Below are 20,774 nucleotides of genomic sequence, written 5' to 3' on the forward strand. Positions count from 1 at the left end.
GGCTGAGAGACAAGGGGGGAAAAAGTGAAATACAGGAAGTTCCATTTAAAAATAAGAACTGTAAGAGTGGCCAAACACTGGAACTGATTGCCCCTGGGAGGCTATAGATTCTCCATCCTTGAATATATCCAAAATTCAACTGGACAAAATGCAGAGCAACCTGCTCTGAATGATCCTGCTCTGAGCGGGAAGGTTGGACTAGACAGTCCCCAGAGATCCCTTATAATCTCAACTACCCTGTGATCCTCACTGTTTGTTTACATAGTAAAGGAAAATTTGACTGCACAATAAATGTGGTTGTACATTGGAGAAAGAGTACATTTTTTTCTTATTCGGAGTTTAGCATTTTTCCTGGTGTCAAGCCATGTTTCTGATTACGCTTCCAAGTAGAGACATACTGAGCTTTTCAGCTGTTCACCATCTGGATAAGCAAACATACAACAAATTCAGGCATAAGAGCAGACTTCTATGGGAATTAGTCAGCATAATCAAACCTAGAATACTATGCAAAGCTATGAAGAGAACAAGGGATGAAAACCACTCTACCACACTTAAAATATATGCCTGTATTAAGACAGGCCAGCCACTTGAATCAATCCACACTTTCTTGGATATAACTGATGCCCAAGGGTATACTAGAGAAGTGCATGACAAAGAATACGCTTACATGCAACAATCAAGAGTTTCCTGTGCAGATGAATTAATGTGGACACTGTGTACAGGATTTTTAACAAGACTTTCCCAAACTTCAGTGGTACAGAAAACTTGTGCATGCCCCCAGGCAATCTAAAATACAGACAAGTGAAAGGTACTCTATAATTGTTAAAAACAGTGTCTGGAAAGAACTCTGAAAGGTCAGTCTTTCTATTCCCTGGTCCAGGGGATAGTAAAATTTCAATTAATTCCTAACACATGTTTTCTCTGTGGAGATACTAAACACTGCCAATGATCATACTTCCACCATGTCGTAAGTAATCCTACTAGAAAGCTCTTTGTGAGGTCTTTTCTAAATCACCCTTACAGCAATTAAATGCTACTTTTTTATGTTTTTATTGTAGAAAAATCACTTTATTTTCCTCTTTTTCCACAGTTACTTTGAATTTATTTTGAGTATAAGGAGAAATAAATCTTGTCAATTAAGCAGTCTCAGTTCCTTTAGCCTAAACCACAAATCATTTAGATCGCTAACACCTAATTTCAGTATTCTGTCATACTCTGTACTAGCCCTTCTTGTTGAGAAAACAAAACAAGAGAGCAGGCTGGGGGGTGGGGTGGAGGGAGAATAAGCCCCACAATCCTAAAGTGCAAAGAAAAGGTCAAGAATTACTTCAGGTTTCCTACACAAAATAATCTCACACATTTTGAAAAAAAAATCTGAAAAAACTCCAACAGCATGACACTCCTGAATCATATTCACTTTATAATTCTATACAATGTGTAGAACCTGTCACTAGAAGCTTCTACCTTACTGTTTATTCGCTGTTGGTTTTACATTTGTGCTTACTGATTGAGGTTTTCTGAAGCTAAGTATTTGCTGAGGTTATTATCTTCAGTATACCTGTAATCATTCCCCGTTTTGCATCCACTGAATTTTTTAATCTACAATCTCAACCCTAACGTTGAAACTGTCAATGATGAGACTGAAGTGTTCAGGACCTAGGACAGATCCAGGTGTAGAACAAGAGCTACTACACCTTTTCGCATGCACCCCCCTTGAGCAGGACAGCTAGTCTCTCAAGGGTGGTCTTCTGTGTAGTTTTAAATCCACCTTACAGTAGTTCCAGCTAGAGCACGGGTAGCCAAATTGACAGGTGAAAGGCAACACACCCAAAAGTGCCACCTGCAGAAGGATACAGTCCAGCCAATGAGACAAGAGGGGCAACATCAGCTTTTCTCACTTGCATCTACTTGAAGATCATCCCATGCTTCTTGGCGCAGACCCAAGGTTAGAAGCAGAGCCCTGGCATACTCCTAGCTGACCTGCTATAACAAGATATTCTAAGGTTTAGTTCAGTTCGGAGCAAGCTCTGGGTTGAAGTACAGACTAAGCGGCACTGGGTCCAAACTCAATCATCATCTGATTTTAGAACAAACTTAGCACTTAAAACTAAGATTTCTTTTGGTGAAATGCTAATTATTTCCCATAATCTTTGAAAAATTAGTTTTAGACAACTGTTAATAGCCGAGTATTACACTTCCTAGAGCTCATCATAAATCCATTTTGTGTCTAATTTACCATCCTCATTTATAGAACATGTAATTTCCCAGTATTTTCAGAAATGTAGTCAACAGAAACCATACTAGACTACCCTGAGTCCTTTACCTGTTTTAGTCAGTCACTGTTTATCAGTTTGCTTTATATTAGTCTTCTAGAAGCTTACATATCTTCTATGAATTCTCCAAGATAGTTCCTAATAGCTCTGAAATTGCCTCAGCCAGTTTTTCCAACCACTCTAAAGGGGGAATTTCATCATAATTGTGAAAATGCCTAACTACTTTCTAGCCTGTTCTTTCTCTGTTCTTGCCTTCATCACTGATTGCAACTGTTTTAACTTACTATAAGGCAGAGCTACTTTTTCTCTCAGATCTGCATCAGACTTTTCAGCAATGCAGAAAACCAGGAGGTACTTTTCTCGTAAACCACAACAATGTGCATTTTGAGGTTTTTTCCTTATCTTCTGTAAGCCGGTAATCTATCTGACCCATGATCACAGAGATGAAGGGCAGAGCCATTACGGAGAGACAATAAAACAGTCACAGCCTCTGCTGGGCTTCCCTATCTCCCACACCATTTACTCCATCCTCCAAAGCGCACCAAAACAGCTGTTAATTTATAATCTAGCTTCAAGGCATCTTAATATCAAATACAATAAAGGAGAACCACAGCTGATAATTACCAGTGCACTTGTCAGCAAAAAACTTAACTACAAACTCTTTCATTGCTACAGAAGTCCAACTATAAGGGCTTGAAAATACAGGAAAGGGAATATTAAAGAAAAAATGGTTATCAAGGCTGATCAGAAGATGTGATCTAAAAATTGTAGGCTGCTTTTTTTAGTCTTGTTTTACAGGGCATCCAGACTTGCTGTTAACTGAAAAGCATCTGGAAAACATAAAGCCAAAGGAAAAACAAAAGAAAGAAAGATGAAGTTCAACAAAAGTTTGGGACAAACAAGCAGTGACTCACATGAGGAAGTTAACAATGACAAGAAATGAAACAAAGGAAATGGGCAAAGCTTTAATGGCCTGATCGATAGCTAAAGAAGTTGTTTTATGACCAGAGAACTTAATAGCAACAAAAATATTGTGGAGTCTGGATGTTGGCAAGGAGATGAAGAGGTATCAGTGACAAAATGCAAACACTGAATATTGTAAAATGCATCAAAGTTGCTGCTTGTCTTACACACTCCCTGTTTTGGTACCTCTCTGGATTTACAAAAACTACAATGTTCAGCAGCCTTACTTTTATGAACTGGAGGAACACTGTTTCTTGCAAGCAACTACTTCTCTTAAAGAGTCCCCATGAACAAAACCTCTCATATTTAGCTACACATTACATGACCTTCCAAAAGAAATCCTCTGATTTCTCCAACCTCAGTGTGATCTCTGCACTACTGTTATTTCAGCTGCCAAGAATCCTAAATATCTACAATTAGAAAATACCTTACAACACACCCCATAAAGCAACTCTTAAGTAAACAACTTGCATAACCAAAACGTTGTCTATCTTCTACAAAGTTGGCACGCTGACTGTCACTGAAGAGTAGGTGCTTTAAGATTGCATCTGTACTGTAAAATGAGAGATGCTCAGGAAATGGCTCAAGTACTAGGTCCAGTCTATACCACTTAACTCCTAATTCTGTCCTCAGCTCACTTGAGGTTTAGTCCATCTAACTCCCATTAACACAAATATGCCAATTAGTAAGAAAGTAGTTCAAGTCAACTGGACCCAGCAAATGTTCCATCACGTTTAGATGTTGCCATAAAGTACCCTACAACTCAACTTTCGTAAGGCTTTCCTTGCTCTACTTTTTTCCTTTGCAGATACCTCCCTTTGACTAAGTAGCCACAGGTAATCATTCCTTCTGCTACTGAAATATCTAACGTGTCTTCAACCACAGTGTCAGTAGACTGCAAGACTTAAGAAGGAAAATAAATACCACTCAAAACCCCCAATCTGACCTTGTCTCAATAAACAAAATTGCTTACAAACAACCGTTCAAAAAACTTTTTAATGCTTCATTTTTTTGTACCACCTACAATAATACCCATCAAGATTCCAAAATAATCTTGCCATAATATAGCTGACAGGGAATAAAATACACATATACAAACCAAAACCTAGTGCATACCATACCATACAAATACACATAAACTCCCCCAGTGTAACACAATTATTAGCAAGCTTTATGAAATACACATGCACATATAGAATATATATTATGCCATATACTCTCATCATAAACTGACCCAAAATTGCACCTTACAAAGCACAAACAGAAAAAAAAAATAAATCCCAAAATGTACATTTCTGAAGAAATAAATACACTCATCTAAATCCTTTCACTGTAACTGGGCAACAAAATCTACAGAACTCTTCAGAAAAAATGCCTTTGCTAACACTAGTTAGTATCCCTGGGCTTTTGAATATCTCTGACAAGGGAACAACTGCTCTATGAAATACTTCACGAAAAATACCTCTGTAAAGCTGTCATTTGACCTTCCCTTCCTCTTTACACTGTTGCAGTCAGGGTAGGAAAAATAAGTTAACTGCTTCTGCCAAAATCAGAGCCAAAGTAGTCGGTTGCATAGCAGTTAGCTCACAATACGTATTTTCCCTGTTGTGATACATTAGAAGTTTGAATATTATATTTGCTAGCAAAACAAAAACCAACCAACCAAACAAGTGGAAGACAGGTTGCAGAAGAAGAAAGTAGGATTTTTTGAGTAATACCCCAAACACTGAACACTAACTGTCACTAGACACCCACCCATTACCTCAGCAAGACTAATCTTCATCCATAAGGCCAAAAGACTTAAAACAGCTTACAAATACAGTAAGTAATAAATTAATTACATTTGAATGCTGTTACCATGCAGCTCTTCTAACAAGAATGTTAGGACAAATACGTAGCATTAACTTATCTAAAACTGCAATTTTGGCTACCTTTTCAGTTCCTCTCATATTCCTTTCATTTCTATCGGCCCACAGAATGGAGGTCCAACGCGTTTCTATAAATATATTAACAACAAAAGGAGGGCTAAGGAGAATCTCCATCCTTTATTGGATGTGGGAAGAAACATAGTGACAAAGAATGAGGAAAAGGCTAAGGTATGTACTGCCTGAATCTTCAATAGTAAGACCAGTTGTTGTCCACGTACCTAGCTCTCTGAGCTGGAAGACAAGGGCAGGGAGCAGAATGAAGCCCCCACAGTCCAGGAGGAAATGGTTAGTCACCTGCTGCTCCACTTAAGACACACACAAGTCTATGGGGCCAGATGGGATCCACCCGAGGGTACTGAGGGAGCTGGCAGAAGAGCTCACTGAGCCACTCTCCACCATTTATCAGCAGCCCTGGCTAACCAGGGAGGACCCAGACTGGAGATTAGCAAATGTGCCACCCATCTACAAGAAGGGCCTGATGGAGGGTCTGGGGAACTAGAGGCCTGCCAGTCTGACCTGAGTGCCAGGGAAGGTTATGGAGCAGATCACCCTGAGTGCCATCATGCAGCACATACAGGACAGCCAGGTGATCAGGCCCAGCCAGCATGGCTTTATGAAAGGCAGGTCCTTCTTGATTAACCAGATCTCCTTCAATGACAAGCTGACATGCTTAGAGGGTAAGGGAGAGGCTGTGGATATTGTCTACCTGGACATTAGTAAAGCCTTTGACACAGTTTCACACAGCATTCTCCTGGAGAAACTGGCTGCTCATGGCTTCGACAGGTGTATTCTATGCTGGGTTAAAAGCTGGCTGAACGGTTGAACCCAAAGTGAATGGAGTTGGTGGCCAGTCACAAGTGGTGTTCTCCAGGGCTCTGTATTGGGACCAGTTCTGTTCAACATCTTTATCAATGATATGGATAAGGGGATTGAGTGCAACCTGAGGAAGTATGCACATGACTTCAAGCTGGGGAGGAGTGATGATCCGCTTGAAGGTAGGAAAGCTCTGCAGAGGGACTGGGACAGGCTGGATCAATGGGCCAGTTGTATGAGGTTCTACAGGGAGAAGTGCCAGGTCCTGCACTTGGGTCACAACACCCCCCCCACAATGCTACAGGCTTGGGGAAGAGTGGCTGGAAAGCTGCCCGGCAGAAAAGGACCTGGGGGTGTTGGTGGACAGCCAGCTGAACATGAGCCAGCAGTGTGCCCAGGTGGCCAAGAAGGCCAACAGCATCCTGGCTTGTATCAGAAACTGTGTGGCCAGCAGGACTGGGGAAGTGATTGTCCCCCTGGACTCAGCACTGCTGAGGCTGAACCTTTGGGCCCCTCATTACAAGACAGACATTGAAGCACTGGACCATGTCCAAAGAATGGTCTAGAGCACAAGTCTTATGAGGAAACAGAGAACTGGGGTTGTTTAACCTGGGAAAAAAGGAGTCTCAGAGGACCTTATCACTCTCTACAACTACCTGAAGCGAGGTTGTAGCGAGGTAGGTGTTGGTCTCTTATCCCAAGTAACAAGTGATAGGATGAGAGGAAATGGCCTCAAGTTGCACATGGGGAGGTTTAGGTTGGATATTAGGAAAAAATTCTTCACTGAAAGGATTATCAAGCATTGGAACAAGTTGCCCAGGGAAGTGGTGGAGTCACCATCCCTGGAGGTACTTAAAAGCTTAAAAGGTATGTAGATGTGGCACTTTGCAGAGATGGTTTAGTGAAAGACTTGGCAGTGTTTGGTTTACAGTTGGGCTCAATGATCTTAAAGGTGTTTTCAAACCTAAATGATTCCATGATTCTGTTTCCAGCAACATGAGGACCACGTCTTGCAACACAGCTTTGCTGTAAGAACTGATTTTTCAGCACTCTGTGTTTGTTCCCACACAGGTAAACCTCAATCCTTTCTCCTTGTGGTCTATTCCTAAGAATTACAGAATCACAGACTCATTCAGGTCAGAAAGGACCTCTTGAGGTAACACTGTTTTTACTGTGAGGGTGACTGAGCACTGGCACAGGTTGCCCAGCAAGGTTGTGGAGTCTCTATCCTTGGCAATATTCAAAACCGTCTGGATGTGGTCCTGGACAACTGGCTCCAGGTAGCCCTGCTTTAGCAGGGTGCGGTGGACAAGACGAACTCCAGAGGTCCCTTCCAACCTCAACCATTCTGTGACTGATTCTATGAAACCTCCTGCTCAAACAGGGTCAGAGTAGGTTGCCCAGTACCATGTACAGTTGGATTTTTAGTATCTCCAAGAAGATACTATAATTCTCTGGACAACTTGTGCCAGTGCATTCTTGAAATGCACTGAAATTTCATTTTTTTTAATTTTTGCTCATTACCTTTTGTCCTGGCAGTGGGCACTACTGAGAAAAGTCTGGCTCCCTCTTCTTCATACCCTCCATACACTGGTAGGATCCCCCTGAGCCTCCTCTTCTCAAAGCTGCACAGTCCCAGTTCGCTCAGCTTCCCTTGTAAGAGAAATGCTCCAGACCCTTAATCACCTTTGTGGCCCTGCACTGGACTCTCTCCAGTACGTGCCTCTCTCCTGTACTGGAAAGTCTAGAACTGGACACTCCAGATGCAGCCTTAGCAGTGCTGAGCGGAGAGCACCTCCTTCAGCCAGCTGACAACACTCTTCCTAACCCAGCTCAGGAAGCCGCCTGCCGCCTTTGTCATGGCGGTGTATTATGGCACATGGTCAGATTGTTGTCCACCAGTATGCCAAGCTACTTCTCTGCAGAGCTGTCTTACAGCTGCTCAGCCAGCCCCCCCAAGGTTACTCCTCCCCTGATGCAGGATTCTTCATTTCCCCTTGTTGCATTCATGAGATTCCTCTCAGCCCAATTCTCCAGCCTGTCCAGAGTCCTCTGAATGGAAACACAACCATGTGATATATGAGCAACTCCTCCCAGTTTTGTACCATCGATGAACTTGCTGGGAGTGCACTCTGTCCCAGCCTCTAGGTCATTAATGAAGTTGCTAAACAGTATTGGCCCTAGTGTCAGCTCCTAAGGTACGCTACTGATGACTTGTCTCCAGCTGAACTTTGTTTCACTGGTTGGAAACCTCTAGGTCCAGTTATTCAACCAGTTCTCAATCTACTTCACTGTCCACATATCTAACCTGTACTTTGTCAGCCTGGGGATGCTATGGGAGACAGTATGAAAAGCTTTACTCAAGTTGAGGTAAAGAACATCCACTGCCCTTCCTTCCCTGAAGGTATCTGTAGATTACCTACTGTTACTGAAAACTACTGGGAGTACTATTACTTTTCATCAAGGGCTACAGATTTTTTAAGGAACACAGCAGTGAGAATCACTGAAGAGCAAAACTGCTCAGCTTGACAGGCAGATCTCAAAACAATGCCAGAGAGCACAATCAATTTTCCCCCCAAATAATATAAACTCAGTATTTTTTGATTGTCAACAATGAGAATATTATCCTTGGATGACCTCAAATATTTAAAATTATTGATATAATCATTTATTAAGCCTAAGATCTAACACTTGAGGAACTCAAATTTTTACTAAAAGTGGGCAATAGCTCAACTGTCATTCTAACAGCCATATGCATGCACTCCAAACCATTACCAGCTTATATGCTATCTTCTTTGAATAATTACTCAAGCATCCTGACATGAATTTTCATCCATGCCAATATAAAAGTAAAGTCAGGGCTTAAGCAGTACATCTACAAATGGAAAAATTATTAAAATCCTTGCCAACGAAATCCATAAATCAAGGTAAGGAACATCAACTGCAATCCAATTAAGACAGGCTTAGAGGAAGAGGTAGACTAGTAGGACTGGCTATATCTGGCTTCTAAGGCATCTGAAAAAGTTAAAAAAACTCAGAACAAAAGGAGACTGACGGATTTGAAAGAACACTGCCCGAGGAGGAACACAGAGGTACATAAACATCTGGAAGATGGGGAAGACTAACAGCCATATTAGCTATTGCCTGGAACTCCTCCCTGCACACTCTGATCCAGAAGAAAAAGGTCATTTTACTATCCGATTGTTCAGTTGGGACTTTAATGTGCTACTGTTTGTGAGCTGAAATTGCACATTTTTTAATCATGACTTTAATTTCACAACCCAGAACTATTTTACCATCACATTAACTTTTTTAAACAACTAGCTTTTTTTGAAAAACCGAAATTATGGAGGCTTAAAAATGAAAGGGGTTATCCCAGCTGCTGGAGTATCTTTTCTTTCTCCAATACAGTCTGAAACATAAACACTGCAGGTTCTATAAATGAAATAAAAAACCAGCCACACAAGTAAAATGTATCTGATTCTCATTTAACCATTACAAAGGTGCAGAAATACAAAACAGTATCTAGATCCCTTTTTTATCTATAACCTTTTATAATCTGAAAAAGCATCAATCTCATAGAAACAAAGAGAACCACAAGAAAGCACCCCCGCAAAGTGTTATCCACACAAAGAGAATGGTCTCTCAGTACAACAATTGACAGTTGTAGTTTCTTTTCTGTAATTATCTGATTTTTCTTTATATGCTGCAATGTCATCTATGAAATTAGATCTGTAAGAAAACATACAGGGAAAATATCTCAAGTTTTTCAGTGCAGAGGAAAGTATTTCTATATCTCTTACCCTTAATAAATACTTTTAGGACACTTATTTTTTTAATATATAAAAAAGTCATTCAACCATAGAAAAGATGACAATATCTGCACCTTTGGCCACCTTCTCATCTAAATGCAGCCACCAAAACCAAAGTGCATACAAAACTATCTTACACAGAATCATACCAGCATAATTTTAATTTACGGAAGATGTGCCATGAAGTTTAGGAAGAACTGTACTTACTAAGAAGCAGCACATTACCACTGGGTAATGACAGTACAACATCCTTAGAGTGATTACTATTACAAGTAAACCAAATAAATTTTACATTGTCTTCAATGAATAACAGAAGGCACAACCACCTAATGCAAGCAACTGAAAACTCACCAGTTCACAGCTGTCAACGGTCTACCCTGTATAACTGTATTCTAGAAATAAAATGGAATAGAGAATTGATTTGTTTGCAGACAAATGGAATAGAGATATGACTGCTCTGAAAACATACAAGCATAATGAAGACGAATGAGCATGTATGTTAGAAAGAAAGGAAAGGCAAAACCAGATAAGAGGTGAGCCATAAGTAACAATACACATAAGTCAAGATGAAGCAATCAAAATAAGAAGAGGCTGAAATAATAAAAACAAGAGAATAAGGCATTTATTTAAGAACAAGCTCAACTCGATGTAATGTAAATAACTGGCTGCAGATAAAGACAGTCGTTGGCTTAAAGGCTCAGCAATAGAAGAGATGAGTGATGTTATCAACTGCAACAATGAGAACAGTGGAGAAGTAAAATGAAGAATTCAGGGTTTGACCCCTTTAAGGTTAAAACTTTTACCTAGACATTTTTCCAAACTGACAGAGATCATGACCAAAATAATCAAATACTACGGCACCTAAGAATTTAAACCACAAACAACAGACTTGAACTTTTTTTACCTTATTTTACATTCTCCTTTCTTGGCTTTGGCTAGGGTAGTTATTTTTCTTCAGAGTAGCTTGTATAGTGCTTGTATGTTTCAGATTTTTGATGGAAACAGTGCTGGTAACACACCTATGCTTTAGCTGAACAGTACTTGCACAGCATCAAAGCCTCTTCTGTTCTCACGATGCCTCACCAGCAGGCAGGCTGGGGGTGCACAAGAAGCTGGGAGGGGACACAGCCAGGACAGCTGACCCCAACTGACCGAAGGGATATTCTCTACCATATAATGTCATGCTCAACAATAAGAGCCAGGGGGGAACTTTCCTTCCTGAAAAGAGGAAGGGGGGAACATTCACAGTTAAGGGGCTTGTCTTCCCAAGTAACTATTACATGTGATGGAGCCCTGCTTTCCTGGAGATGGCTGAACACCTGCCTGCTGATAGAAAGTAGTGAATTAATTCCTTATTTTGCTTTGCTTGTGCACACAGCTTTTGCTTTACCTGTTAAACTGTCTTTACTTCAGCCCACAAGTTTTTGGACTTTTATCCCTCCAACTATATCCCCCATCCCACTGCAGGGGGTGTGACTGAGAAGCTGTGCAGTTCTTAGCTGCCTACTGGGGTTAAACCACAACACCCTTTCACAGAATCAATATTTTCTAAGAGTTTAAAAACCTCAGTTCAAAAACCATTACCTTGGACAATGATACTTAGGAACACAAACCAAGGAAAGTTAAAGGAAGAAAATAAAATAAAGGAATGGCACTAACCTAACCATTGGGCTTCAGTTTTATGAGGGGACAAGGAAGTAAAATGTTTATTTCTTTTTTAAGGTGTAAAAACGGTATAGATTTAGGTTTATTAAATGAGTTACAAAAGAAAAATCCTCACAGTATTCTCAGGCTAACATAGTCACAGACATACTAGATGAAAAGAAAGAACTATCATTCAGTTTAAGAATAAAAACTAAATCCATCAACACCTTCATCAGTCTGAAGAGAAGCAGGGAGCAATAACATGCTATCTACTATGAAATACTTGCTACTGAGAAAAAAGCATATTAATACACTCTGTAACATATGAAACATTAAATCTAGATGTACAGAAACCATATACCTTAATACTGCCACTTATGGCACAAGGAGCCCATTCTCATGTGCCAGTTTCTAGTATTCAACCTTTGGAGATGCATAATGGTAGAACTGGCTGTGAAAGCCCACTAGGAAAGATTAGCTGTGAAAGAGTATACATACAATACAAAAACTTTAGTTAATTATAAGACTGTTATTCCAACCAGCACCTCAACCTGAAACAATGTTTGTAGCAAGCAAGGTAAGGAAGAAAAAGACAAAAATGCAACCATGTATTTAAGAGGTGCTGCAATGGAGCAAGTTTTCAAAGTAAACTAAGGATGTGGAAGACAGTTTGCACAAAAGGATGTCAGTACCAAAGACAATATTACTGATATATCACATGTATTTTCCTTAAAGACATAGTCTTTAAATTACAGGTTTGGTGAAACATACATACTCATATGTCAGGAGAATTTACTAAGGAAACATTAAAATATTTTGACCAGGAGGAAAATCCTAATATGTGAGGAAAACAAAATGACCCCCCCATAACTGATGGTTAACATAGCAGAAACACAAATTCAACACAATTTTTTTAAGTATGCAGGAAGCACATTTACTACATTTAACACAGCTAGCAGCGAGGAATGGTAACTTCTTAAATTGCTCCAGCTCCAGCCTAACTTTAACTGCTCATATTTGCCACCTAAGAGACATGCCAGAGCAGACAGTGTAACTGAAACTTTAACTGGCATTTCCTGTCAGTTTAAAAACAAAAAAAAAAAGAACACCCAAAACCCCCACCACAAACCAACAACATAAAAGGAAAGAAAAATATAGAAGTTACACACAGATGGCTTCATATCAGTAAGTGTAAGAATCCCAGGGACATACAGATTAGGAATTCTGAAGATTATGGAGCACAGTAAATCATATTTTACCTGAAAATTTCCAACAGAATGCATCTTTAAAAAATGAAAGTCCAATTCCAATTTAGCAAAAATAACTTTTTGATTATTTCTCTAATTGCTAGCTGTAGCCACTTTGAAATAAATTAGAGAAAAAAATAATCAGTCACTGGTTAAAATATTAAGCAGAATAAACCACGATCATTGCAAATCTAATATGCTGATTCCTCTCCTGTTCCACTTAGGACTTACTCACTTATGTTTGCATATTAAAATTTCAAATTCTTGTGAACTTCAGCAGACTATTCAGACAATGTTTGCTGGTTTAAAGTGGAAGAGATTTCATTATCCGCAGAAAAAAACCCCACACAAAATTAATGCAATGACCACACATGGATTTAATTCCTAAAAGTATAACACTTAATACTTGAGCCAGACATATTGCTGCTGCTAAGAACTTTGCCGCTGTATAGATACCAACACCTATAATCACATTCCCACAAATACTCTCTTCGTTAATCCCCAAGCTGACATTCAGAAAGGACAGATTATTTTAAAAGTTTACAGCACATTAAATACAGTATTTTGGATCATGGATAAGCAGCCAAGATCCTTAAAGGTGGCAACGCTATCAAGTGACCACCAACCATCAAGGACTAACCTAACAATAAAGGAAAATGATGTAAACTCTTGCCTATGCTTCAGAAGTATCTACAAGAATGCCAAAATAGGAATTGAGAAAGAGGCAATAACCTGCTGTCATTATTATTTACCTCAGCAAAAAGACACTTCCTGAGACAATTACCATACGAACACTAAAACAGGCTTAACCAATAATGACCAAAGTATTACAGCTAGATAGTTAGGTACCCCATACAAACAATTTAGTAACGAATTGATTATGCTGAGAATACGTCAATCTTCTCCACAGCTGAACATTCAGAATGTCACTATTTAACAGTACAAACACCATAAGCTGCTGATACTTGGCACACAGTCACACAAGCACACTCTCATAGCTAAAAAAAAATAAAGTAGCTTAACAGTTTTTTGTAACTTCTATTCAATTCTGGTTTGGCCAATAACTGAACTTTTAACTGAAGAGCAAAAGGTTCCACATAGTATTATTATGTAATCCAAAACAATTCATAGGAGAACCCACACACACACAACACAATACTATCACATTCACTAACTCCTTTTCAAACTACAGCCTTTCCGTCTAAATGAAGGAGCAGGACACACACAAATGCAAAAGACAAAGGTCACTTTTAGCATCACTAGAGTTCTAAGGCTGCTTCAGCCTCTATTTTTGTGAAAAGGAAATGTTTTTCTAATATTTCACAAAACCTAAATATTCTTATGGATTACAGGGTTGGGTTTTTTTACATTTTCAAATTGTTTATATCAATTATGATATATTATTTATATATATACACACAAATAAAACAATCATCTTAAGTCTCTCAACATAATATTGTTAGTTTCTTTCCAGCTTCTATTATGTTTTCTACACTAACATTCATGTCAGACTAAACTACTACAGATTTTTAAAAGAACTACTATGTAAAAACCATTTTCCTTATCAGAACATAAGGTGAAGAAGGTAAGTAAAAATACACAGGTTTAGTTGTTAGTTAATCCCCATTAACCAATAGCACAATATAGTACTAAAACATTACTGTATTGCAGCTAAAAAACCTACATCAGACAGCAACTCTTACCAGCTTTGCTAGCGCACATTAGCTTAATGTAAGACTCAGCACATCAGTTTTCCAATGAAATAAAACTAAGTTTATGTAAGAACTTAAACTTTTTTTTTTTTTAATGACATTTACAAAATTTAAGAATTGAAAAACAGAGGAGCGGAAAATAGAACAGAATATTTCAGTTGGAAGGGACCTACGGAGCAAACTTTTCCCCAAGAATAAACAGGAAAATGTAATATGTAATGCATAATACCTCACAAGAAACACTGCTATCATTTTGTTAGTCTTTCCGTACATAACCTTTATTTTTTCAATCAAAGGAATACTTCCAAACTTTCTACAATTATGATTTCATTTTTAAAAAGCATCAAGTCCCAAAGAACAGCCTACAGCTTTTGTGAAAGCTTTAGAACTTCAGAAATTCAGGCTTTCTGATGTGCAGCAATCAAAATTAACACATTTCACATATCTAATTTTACTACACGTTTTCTATAAATACTTTATAAATAACTTGGCATTGCAAAAGTGTTTCAGTAGTGCTTCCCCAATACATTTTGAAAAAATACATACTTAAAAATTCCCAGGGCCAAATAAGCATTGCATTACTGAGCATAAGAAGGGGCATAAGGGAAGACTTTGTGTCAACTTCAAAAAGTCTAAAGACTAACATAATGATCAATTTTCTCCAAAGGATATATAATTTACAACTATGAGTGTGGATGAGCTAGCCTACCTCCAAAAATTTATCATCCAGTAGAAAGAATCACTGTAAAATGAAAGAAAGTTGGCTGCCTCTTCTTCATCCAAAACAGCTGGAAAACCAGCCATCTGATTTCTGGTTAATAACAGAAATCTTACATTCCAGTCATCACTGACATTTTCCTTGATCTCAATCAAGCCACTTCACAACACTGTATTTGTTTGGTATTTTTGTCCCCACAATACAAATAGAAGCTTTTCTACTCTGAAGGATCTAAGTTAAAAGAAACAACTTGAGCAATAAAGTAACGAACAAAAAAAGTAACTCCCCAAAAGCATTTGTATTTTCAAATGGTTAATGCTTTTAAAATAGTTAAAAGAATGTTTCTACTAAGCTTTATGCAGCAAACAAATTAAACACCTGACAAGCTCAGTAGGATATCTTCCTTTAGTAAGGAACATACAAAATTTTCAATATTAAATATTATTCAATAAATACTGCTGCAATTCTGATACCTAATGTTACCACAGAAATCCAGATACAGTCCTCGCAAGTAATTTAAAGTGCAAATGGAACCAAAGAAGAACATATTCAGAAATGATTCTTGGATCTGCATGATACTACTCTTAGAGTTACTAATTGTTGTCCTACAGACAAAAAGAAAATTATCTTTTTAGTAAAAATCAGTTGATAAGCTGTAACAGACGAGAAAAAAAATCTTTGAGTATGAAATTACTGTCATTTTAGAGTACATTGTCATTTTTATTTTAAAATCTCAAGTTAGTAGAAATTATGTAGAGAACACTTGCATTACAAAAACAGGTCACACTAGCGCCATTACAGATTTGTATACCTATCCATATTTGACAAAAAGTTTCACAGAACACACTGAGCCTAACTGATGCTTCTGGTATTAAGTACCTACATAGGTAAAAGAAGACTAAAGGGACTGACAGTTCAGGGAAAACCCGGAGATGCACAAGAGCTAACAGCAGCAGTTCAGCTGGATAGGGATGTTTGTCAGGATTAAGTTATACAATAGAAAAAAATGTATATTTGAAGACAACAAAAATCTGAAAATCAGAAATACCTCACTTTGCAAACACAAAGCTTCAGGATTGAAACCTGTTAACAACTTACATGACTACAGTAACAGAGAGCAGACTTCCAGTTTCGTCCACTCAGAACCCAGCCTATGAGACAACACTGCAACATGAAGTTTGTATTTGCCCTCTTGAAGAAGCTCACGCTTCCTATTGGTGTTTTACAGACTTTCATGGCTACACCAGCCATTATGCCATTACTAGTAATTTTCATATATTTCAGCCACAAAGCAGAGACTACAAACTAGGCACACTCAGAGTAGATTCATCTTCCAAACCAATCTCGACTTGATGAGTAAATTTCCCACTGCTAGTAGTACTGTAACAGAGTCTTAATAGTTATCTGAGCAAAGATGGTTGTATGTTAAATTCCAGGATTAGATAGCTTTCATAAAAATATCAGGCTGGTGTTAGCGACCAAAACAGCAGTGCTTCGCTACCTCTGTACACAGATCTTTGCACAACCCTTCACCTCACGCTGTCACAAGCACAATCACAAGGTGAGCCAGATCAGGGAATTAGTCTGGATTACAACAAATCATTTTTGCCAAGTTAATTTTAACCCAGAGCAAGTCTCTAATCTGTTACTGCAAGAGGCTATATAAATAAATATGTCAACGTGGCAGGGGGAACAAGCACACTTGACCGAACCGCCTCTTTTGGAGAACGAAGCGTTCATGACACCGCAGCCAGTATCACATGAGCAAATGCAAAGCGCTGCTAGTTCTGTTTCAAAGCCAATTACTGCATCCTACACAACACATGATATTCATCACTTTCAGATAACAGCCAGCACAAACACCTTGCAAATGTGATCTTAATCTTACTTGTGACTTTCAGATAGTCTTCACAAGTTTAGTTTCCTTGTCTATGCACAAGCATTTTCATGCTGCTTTTTAATTCTTCATAAACATTACAGTCAGGTTTTGAATAAAAGCATTCACTGAGGCAGTCACTGGTCACACCATGTGCAGTGCAGAGGACAATTTTGCAGACTTGAAGCAAAAATTCTGTGTCGACATACTGCAAATAATTCTTCAAATTAGTCTTCTTGGAGCACAGGAAGAATTTTATTAATGCTCATAAGCCAATTTGTTTAGGTGTTTAAGCTACTTGAAGACATTTTTCTAGCGACAAACACTCACTGATGGATTGAGAGGCTTCAGATTTTCCATACATATAAAAATCAAGTTAAGACCCTTGTTATAAACTATATTACCTTAACCTCCAATTATTTTAGCTGGCACTAAACCAGCACTAAAAAAAAAGCAGCAACCAGATGCAATCAGAAATCACTTCAAAGCATCTCTTTAGAAAATGTTTGGAATTTTCATCCTTCTTGTAAAAAAGCATTTCTGACCATTTCTACTTAAGACTACCAGGTAACTGAAATTCTCAAACCTTAGATTGCAACAGCGTGACACCAATACAAAGAAACAGTGGAGATCATGAGCTTTACCTTGGCTGCCATCAGTCTGATACGTAAGATGCTGGGGGTAAGTACCAAGAAGTAACAGACAACTATCTGATTATTAAATATTCCTTCACTGCTAAGTCCTACAGCACACATTGGCTGTATTCACCAGCATTAACTAGCTGTCATTTACTTGCTAACAGCTTAAGATAACTCCTTTCCTCTGTACAAGGAGTCTGGCTTCTTTGATTTGCTCGAAGATGACATAACATAGCCAAGATATATGATTAAATCTAGCCTTCCAGAATGAAGACATACACTAACTGCAAATGTCACTGTTCTTTTTAACTGGCATTCTCATAAGAATCTGCTAATAAGAAACAGAACCCCAAAGAATGCAACCTATGGTATCTTAAAAGTAATTATTGTAAGAACATCAACTAAAAGAAACATTAACATTTACACCCACCTAGAGCTAATATTTTCTACAATTTTAAGTACAAGAGATACCAATTGAATTATCCTGAAACCAAAAAACACAGAGGACACAACGAATTCAAAACTACAGACACATTAAGGCAAAGTTCAGACAAATAGCTGAACACCATGGGGCAATCGCGGGGCTGATTTCCTTACATTTAGTGGTTTCCTTACACTTTGCACTTGCAGTCCCAGGATTAAGTAATAGAAAGCTCAAAAGTAGAAAGAGAAGCTTTGAAGGAAAAAGGCACGAGCACTGAACCAAGGACTATATGGGGTAAGAAAACACAGTTCTACACAGGGAAAGAAAGAACTGCCATTTCCCTATCATACACTGAAATCGCTCGGTATTTGCAAAGATACCAAACGCCAATGTTAACAGGCCACGCTTCCCGCGTTTGCGGGAACAAATTGGGAAAGTTATGTTATTCTTTTAGCTTCTCCTGTTAATTGCAGTCCTGGGCACAGCCTTTGGGGCGGGGGGCGGGCGGAATTCAGCCCTGCCGCTGCAGTCCGACTGACAATCCCCGCCCAGACCGAAGAGGCCACCCACCCAGCGCTTCACAACCGCTCACAAACTTAAACCCAGGGTGCCCCAAAGCTCTCCTCGCGAGCCGGCCACCCACACCCCAGCTGAAGGCCAGCGGAGGCCGAGAACACAGGAACGTGCCGGTTTCGTGCCATCCGCATCCCCTGCGGCCTCCGGTGGGAAACAATGGGGAGCGCCCGGGCACCGCGGGGGGACCCGCCCCTCGCCCCCCTCACGCAGAGCGGCCACCAGGCCGGGGCTCCGGGCCCCGGCCCCGGCGTTCGGCCCCGCCGGCGGGAGGGGCGGCCCGGCCCGGGGCGGGGGGTGCGGGTAACGGCCGCGGCGGCCACGCGCGCCGCCCGCCGCCCCTCCCTCCCCCGCCGGCACCGCGCGGCGCCCCCGCCCCGCCTGTCACACGGCCAGGTTGAGGGGAGGGCGGCGACGCGTCCCGGGCGAAAAGCGGCAGGAGCAACAGGCACCCTGCTGCGGCCCCGGGACCGGAGCCCGAGGGCCGGCCGGCGGGAAAGGAAGCCCCCGAGGGGCACCGTCCGCCGTGGGGGGCTCAGGAGCCGGGTGGGGGCGGCACACCCCTCGCACACACCCCCGCCTCCCCCTGGGAATCGCTGCTTAGGGGACGCAGCCTCCCTCCCGACACGAGGCCGCCTGCAAGGCGGCAGGTTACCGAGAGAGGAAAAATAAGGCATGGCAGCCAACGGCTGCTCCGCACGCGGCAAAGCCCCGGGGCCCCTCGCTCGGGCGACCTCGCCAGCGAGGTCCGCGGGTGCCTTGCGCAGCAGGCAGCGGCGTGTCTCGCTACAGACCGCGGGCTCCGGCCCGGTTCAGTGGCACGACAGGCCCCGGCCAGAGCGAGCTCTACCCGAGGTCTCAACATGGACACCGTGAGGAAACGCTCCATCCCCCCAGGCGGCCGCGGAAGGACGCGCGGAGCGGGGCTTCACACCGATACGGTCCGCCACAAGGGCGTGACGGAGCCCCCGGCCTCCGCGCTGGGGGAGGGGAGCGTGCACAGGTAACTCCCCCCGGGCCCGGGGAAAGCGTGGTGGCAGCGCCATCTGCACGGTAGCGCCGGCCAAGCTAGCGGCAGGGCCCGGGCGGCGGGGCGGGGGTGGCACCTGGGCAGCCGCCGGGTTACATCGCCGCCCTCTCGGTCCCCGGAGGCCCGGCGGCGGCCACATGGCAGAGGCAGCGGGGCAACCGCGCTGCCTGACAAGGGGGCCGGGAGGGCGGCGGCCGGGAGAGGGGCGGCATACGGCTGCCAGGAGGAGGGTGCACGCAGGGGGCCGGGGGAAGGGCCGCTCCCAGCCGGCGGCTGCCCGTCTCTCCTGGGAGAGAGCTCGGCGCGCGTTACCTGCCCGGGTGGCTTCCCAGCTCCCGGTCGCTCAGCGCCGCCGTGTAAATCTTCCGGTATCTGTCGGCTAGGGCCTTCCCGGAGAGCAGCAGCTGGTAGCGGCTCCGGCAGCCCAGCGGCTGCGCCGCCAGGGCGCCGGGCAGGGCTCCCAGCCCGCCGCCTGAGCCCTCTTCGGGCCCCATGGGCCCCGCCGGACCGGAGCCGCTGGAAAAGAAGAAGAAGCCGCCCTCGGCCCCGGTACAGGCAGCGACGGCGGCTCCCGCAGAGGCGGCGGCGGCTGCGGCGCTCATCCCCCTCCCCGCCCGCCCCCTGGTGGCTGCGCTGCCTCCCGGCGCGACGCGGACACAGGCGGCTCCCGCTGCCTTCACCGCCGGGGCCCAGCCATGGAGAGGCCGCAAAAGCCGCCGCCGCCGCCCTGGAGGCCGCTCATCCACCCGGACCGGGGCCGGAGGTGCGGGAACACCGCTCTCCTCCTCTCAAGCGGCGGCTCTGGGGCCGCGGCTACCGGCCCTCTCGCCTTCCGCCCCGGCCGCAGCGACGGCCGCCGCTCCCTCCCTCCGGCGGGCACGCCGAGCTCCGGGCAGGACCGTGTGCCTCCGGGACGGGGGGTGGGGGGGAGAGAGGGGGGCGGCCGCTCGCTTCCCCCTTCCCGCTACGGGGGGTGGGGGAGAGGGGGGGGCGGAGGCCGGCGGCTGCCGCTTCCCCGCTGGAGTTTCTCCTCGGCGGCGCCGCCGCCCTCTCTCCGCACAGCCGCCCCAGCTCCCTCCGGCGGCCAGCCCGGCCGGCGGGCGCATGCGCCGCCCGGCCCCGC

General features: G+C 42.7%; 1 protein-coding gene across 20 annotated transcripts in view; it reads right to left on the reverse strand.

Moving 5' to 3' along the window:
- MYCBP2 (MYC binding protein 2) overlaps positions 1-20,434 on the reverse strand; it is a 200,572-nt gene extending 180,138 nt beyond the window's left edge. For all 20 annotated transcript variants that reach the window (XM_056329559.1, XM_056329566.1, XM_056329571.1 and 17 more), the window contains exon 1: positions 19,964-20,434. In XM_056329559.1, the coding sequence (XP_056185534.1) occupies positions 19,964-20,253 (290 nt within the window). In that variant the 5' untranslated portion in view covers positions 20,254-20,434. The remainder of the gene's footprint in view (positions 1-19,963) is intronic.
- Between the last annotated feature and the right edge of the window lie 340 nt (positions 20,435-20,774).

The sequence above is a fragment of the Falco biarmicus genome, chromosome 2, assembly GCF_023638135.1.
Source record: "Falco biarmicus isolate bFalBia1 chromosome 2, bFalBia1.pri, whole genome shotgun sequence".
NCBI classification, from domain to species: Eukaryota; Metazoa; Chordata; class Aves; order Falconiformes; family Falconidae; genus Falco; species Falco biarmicus.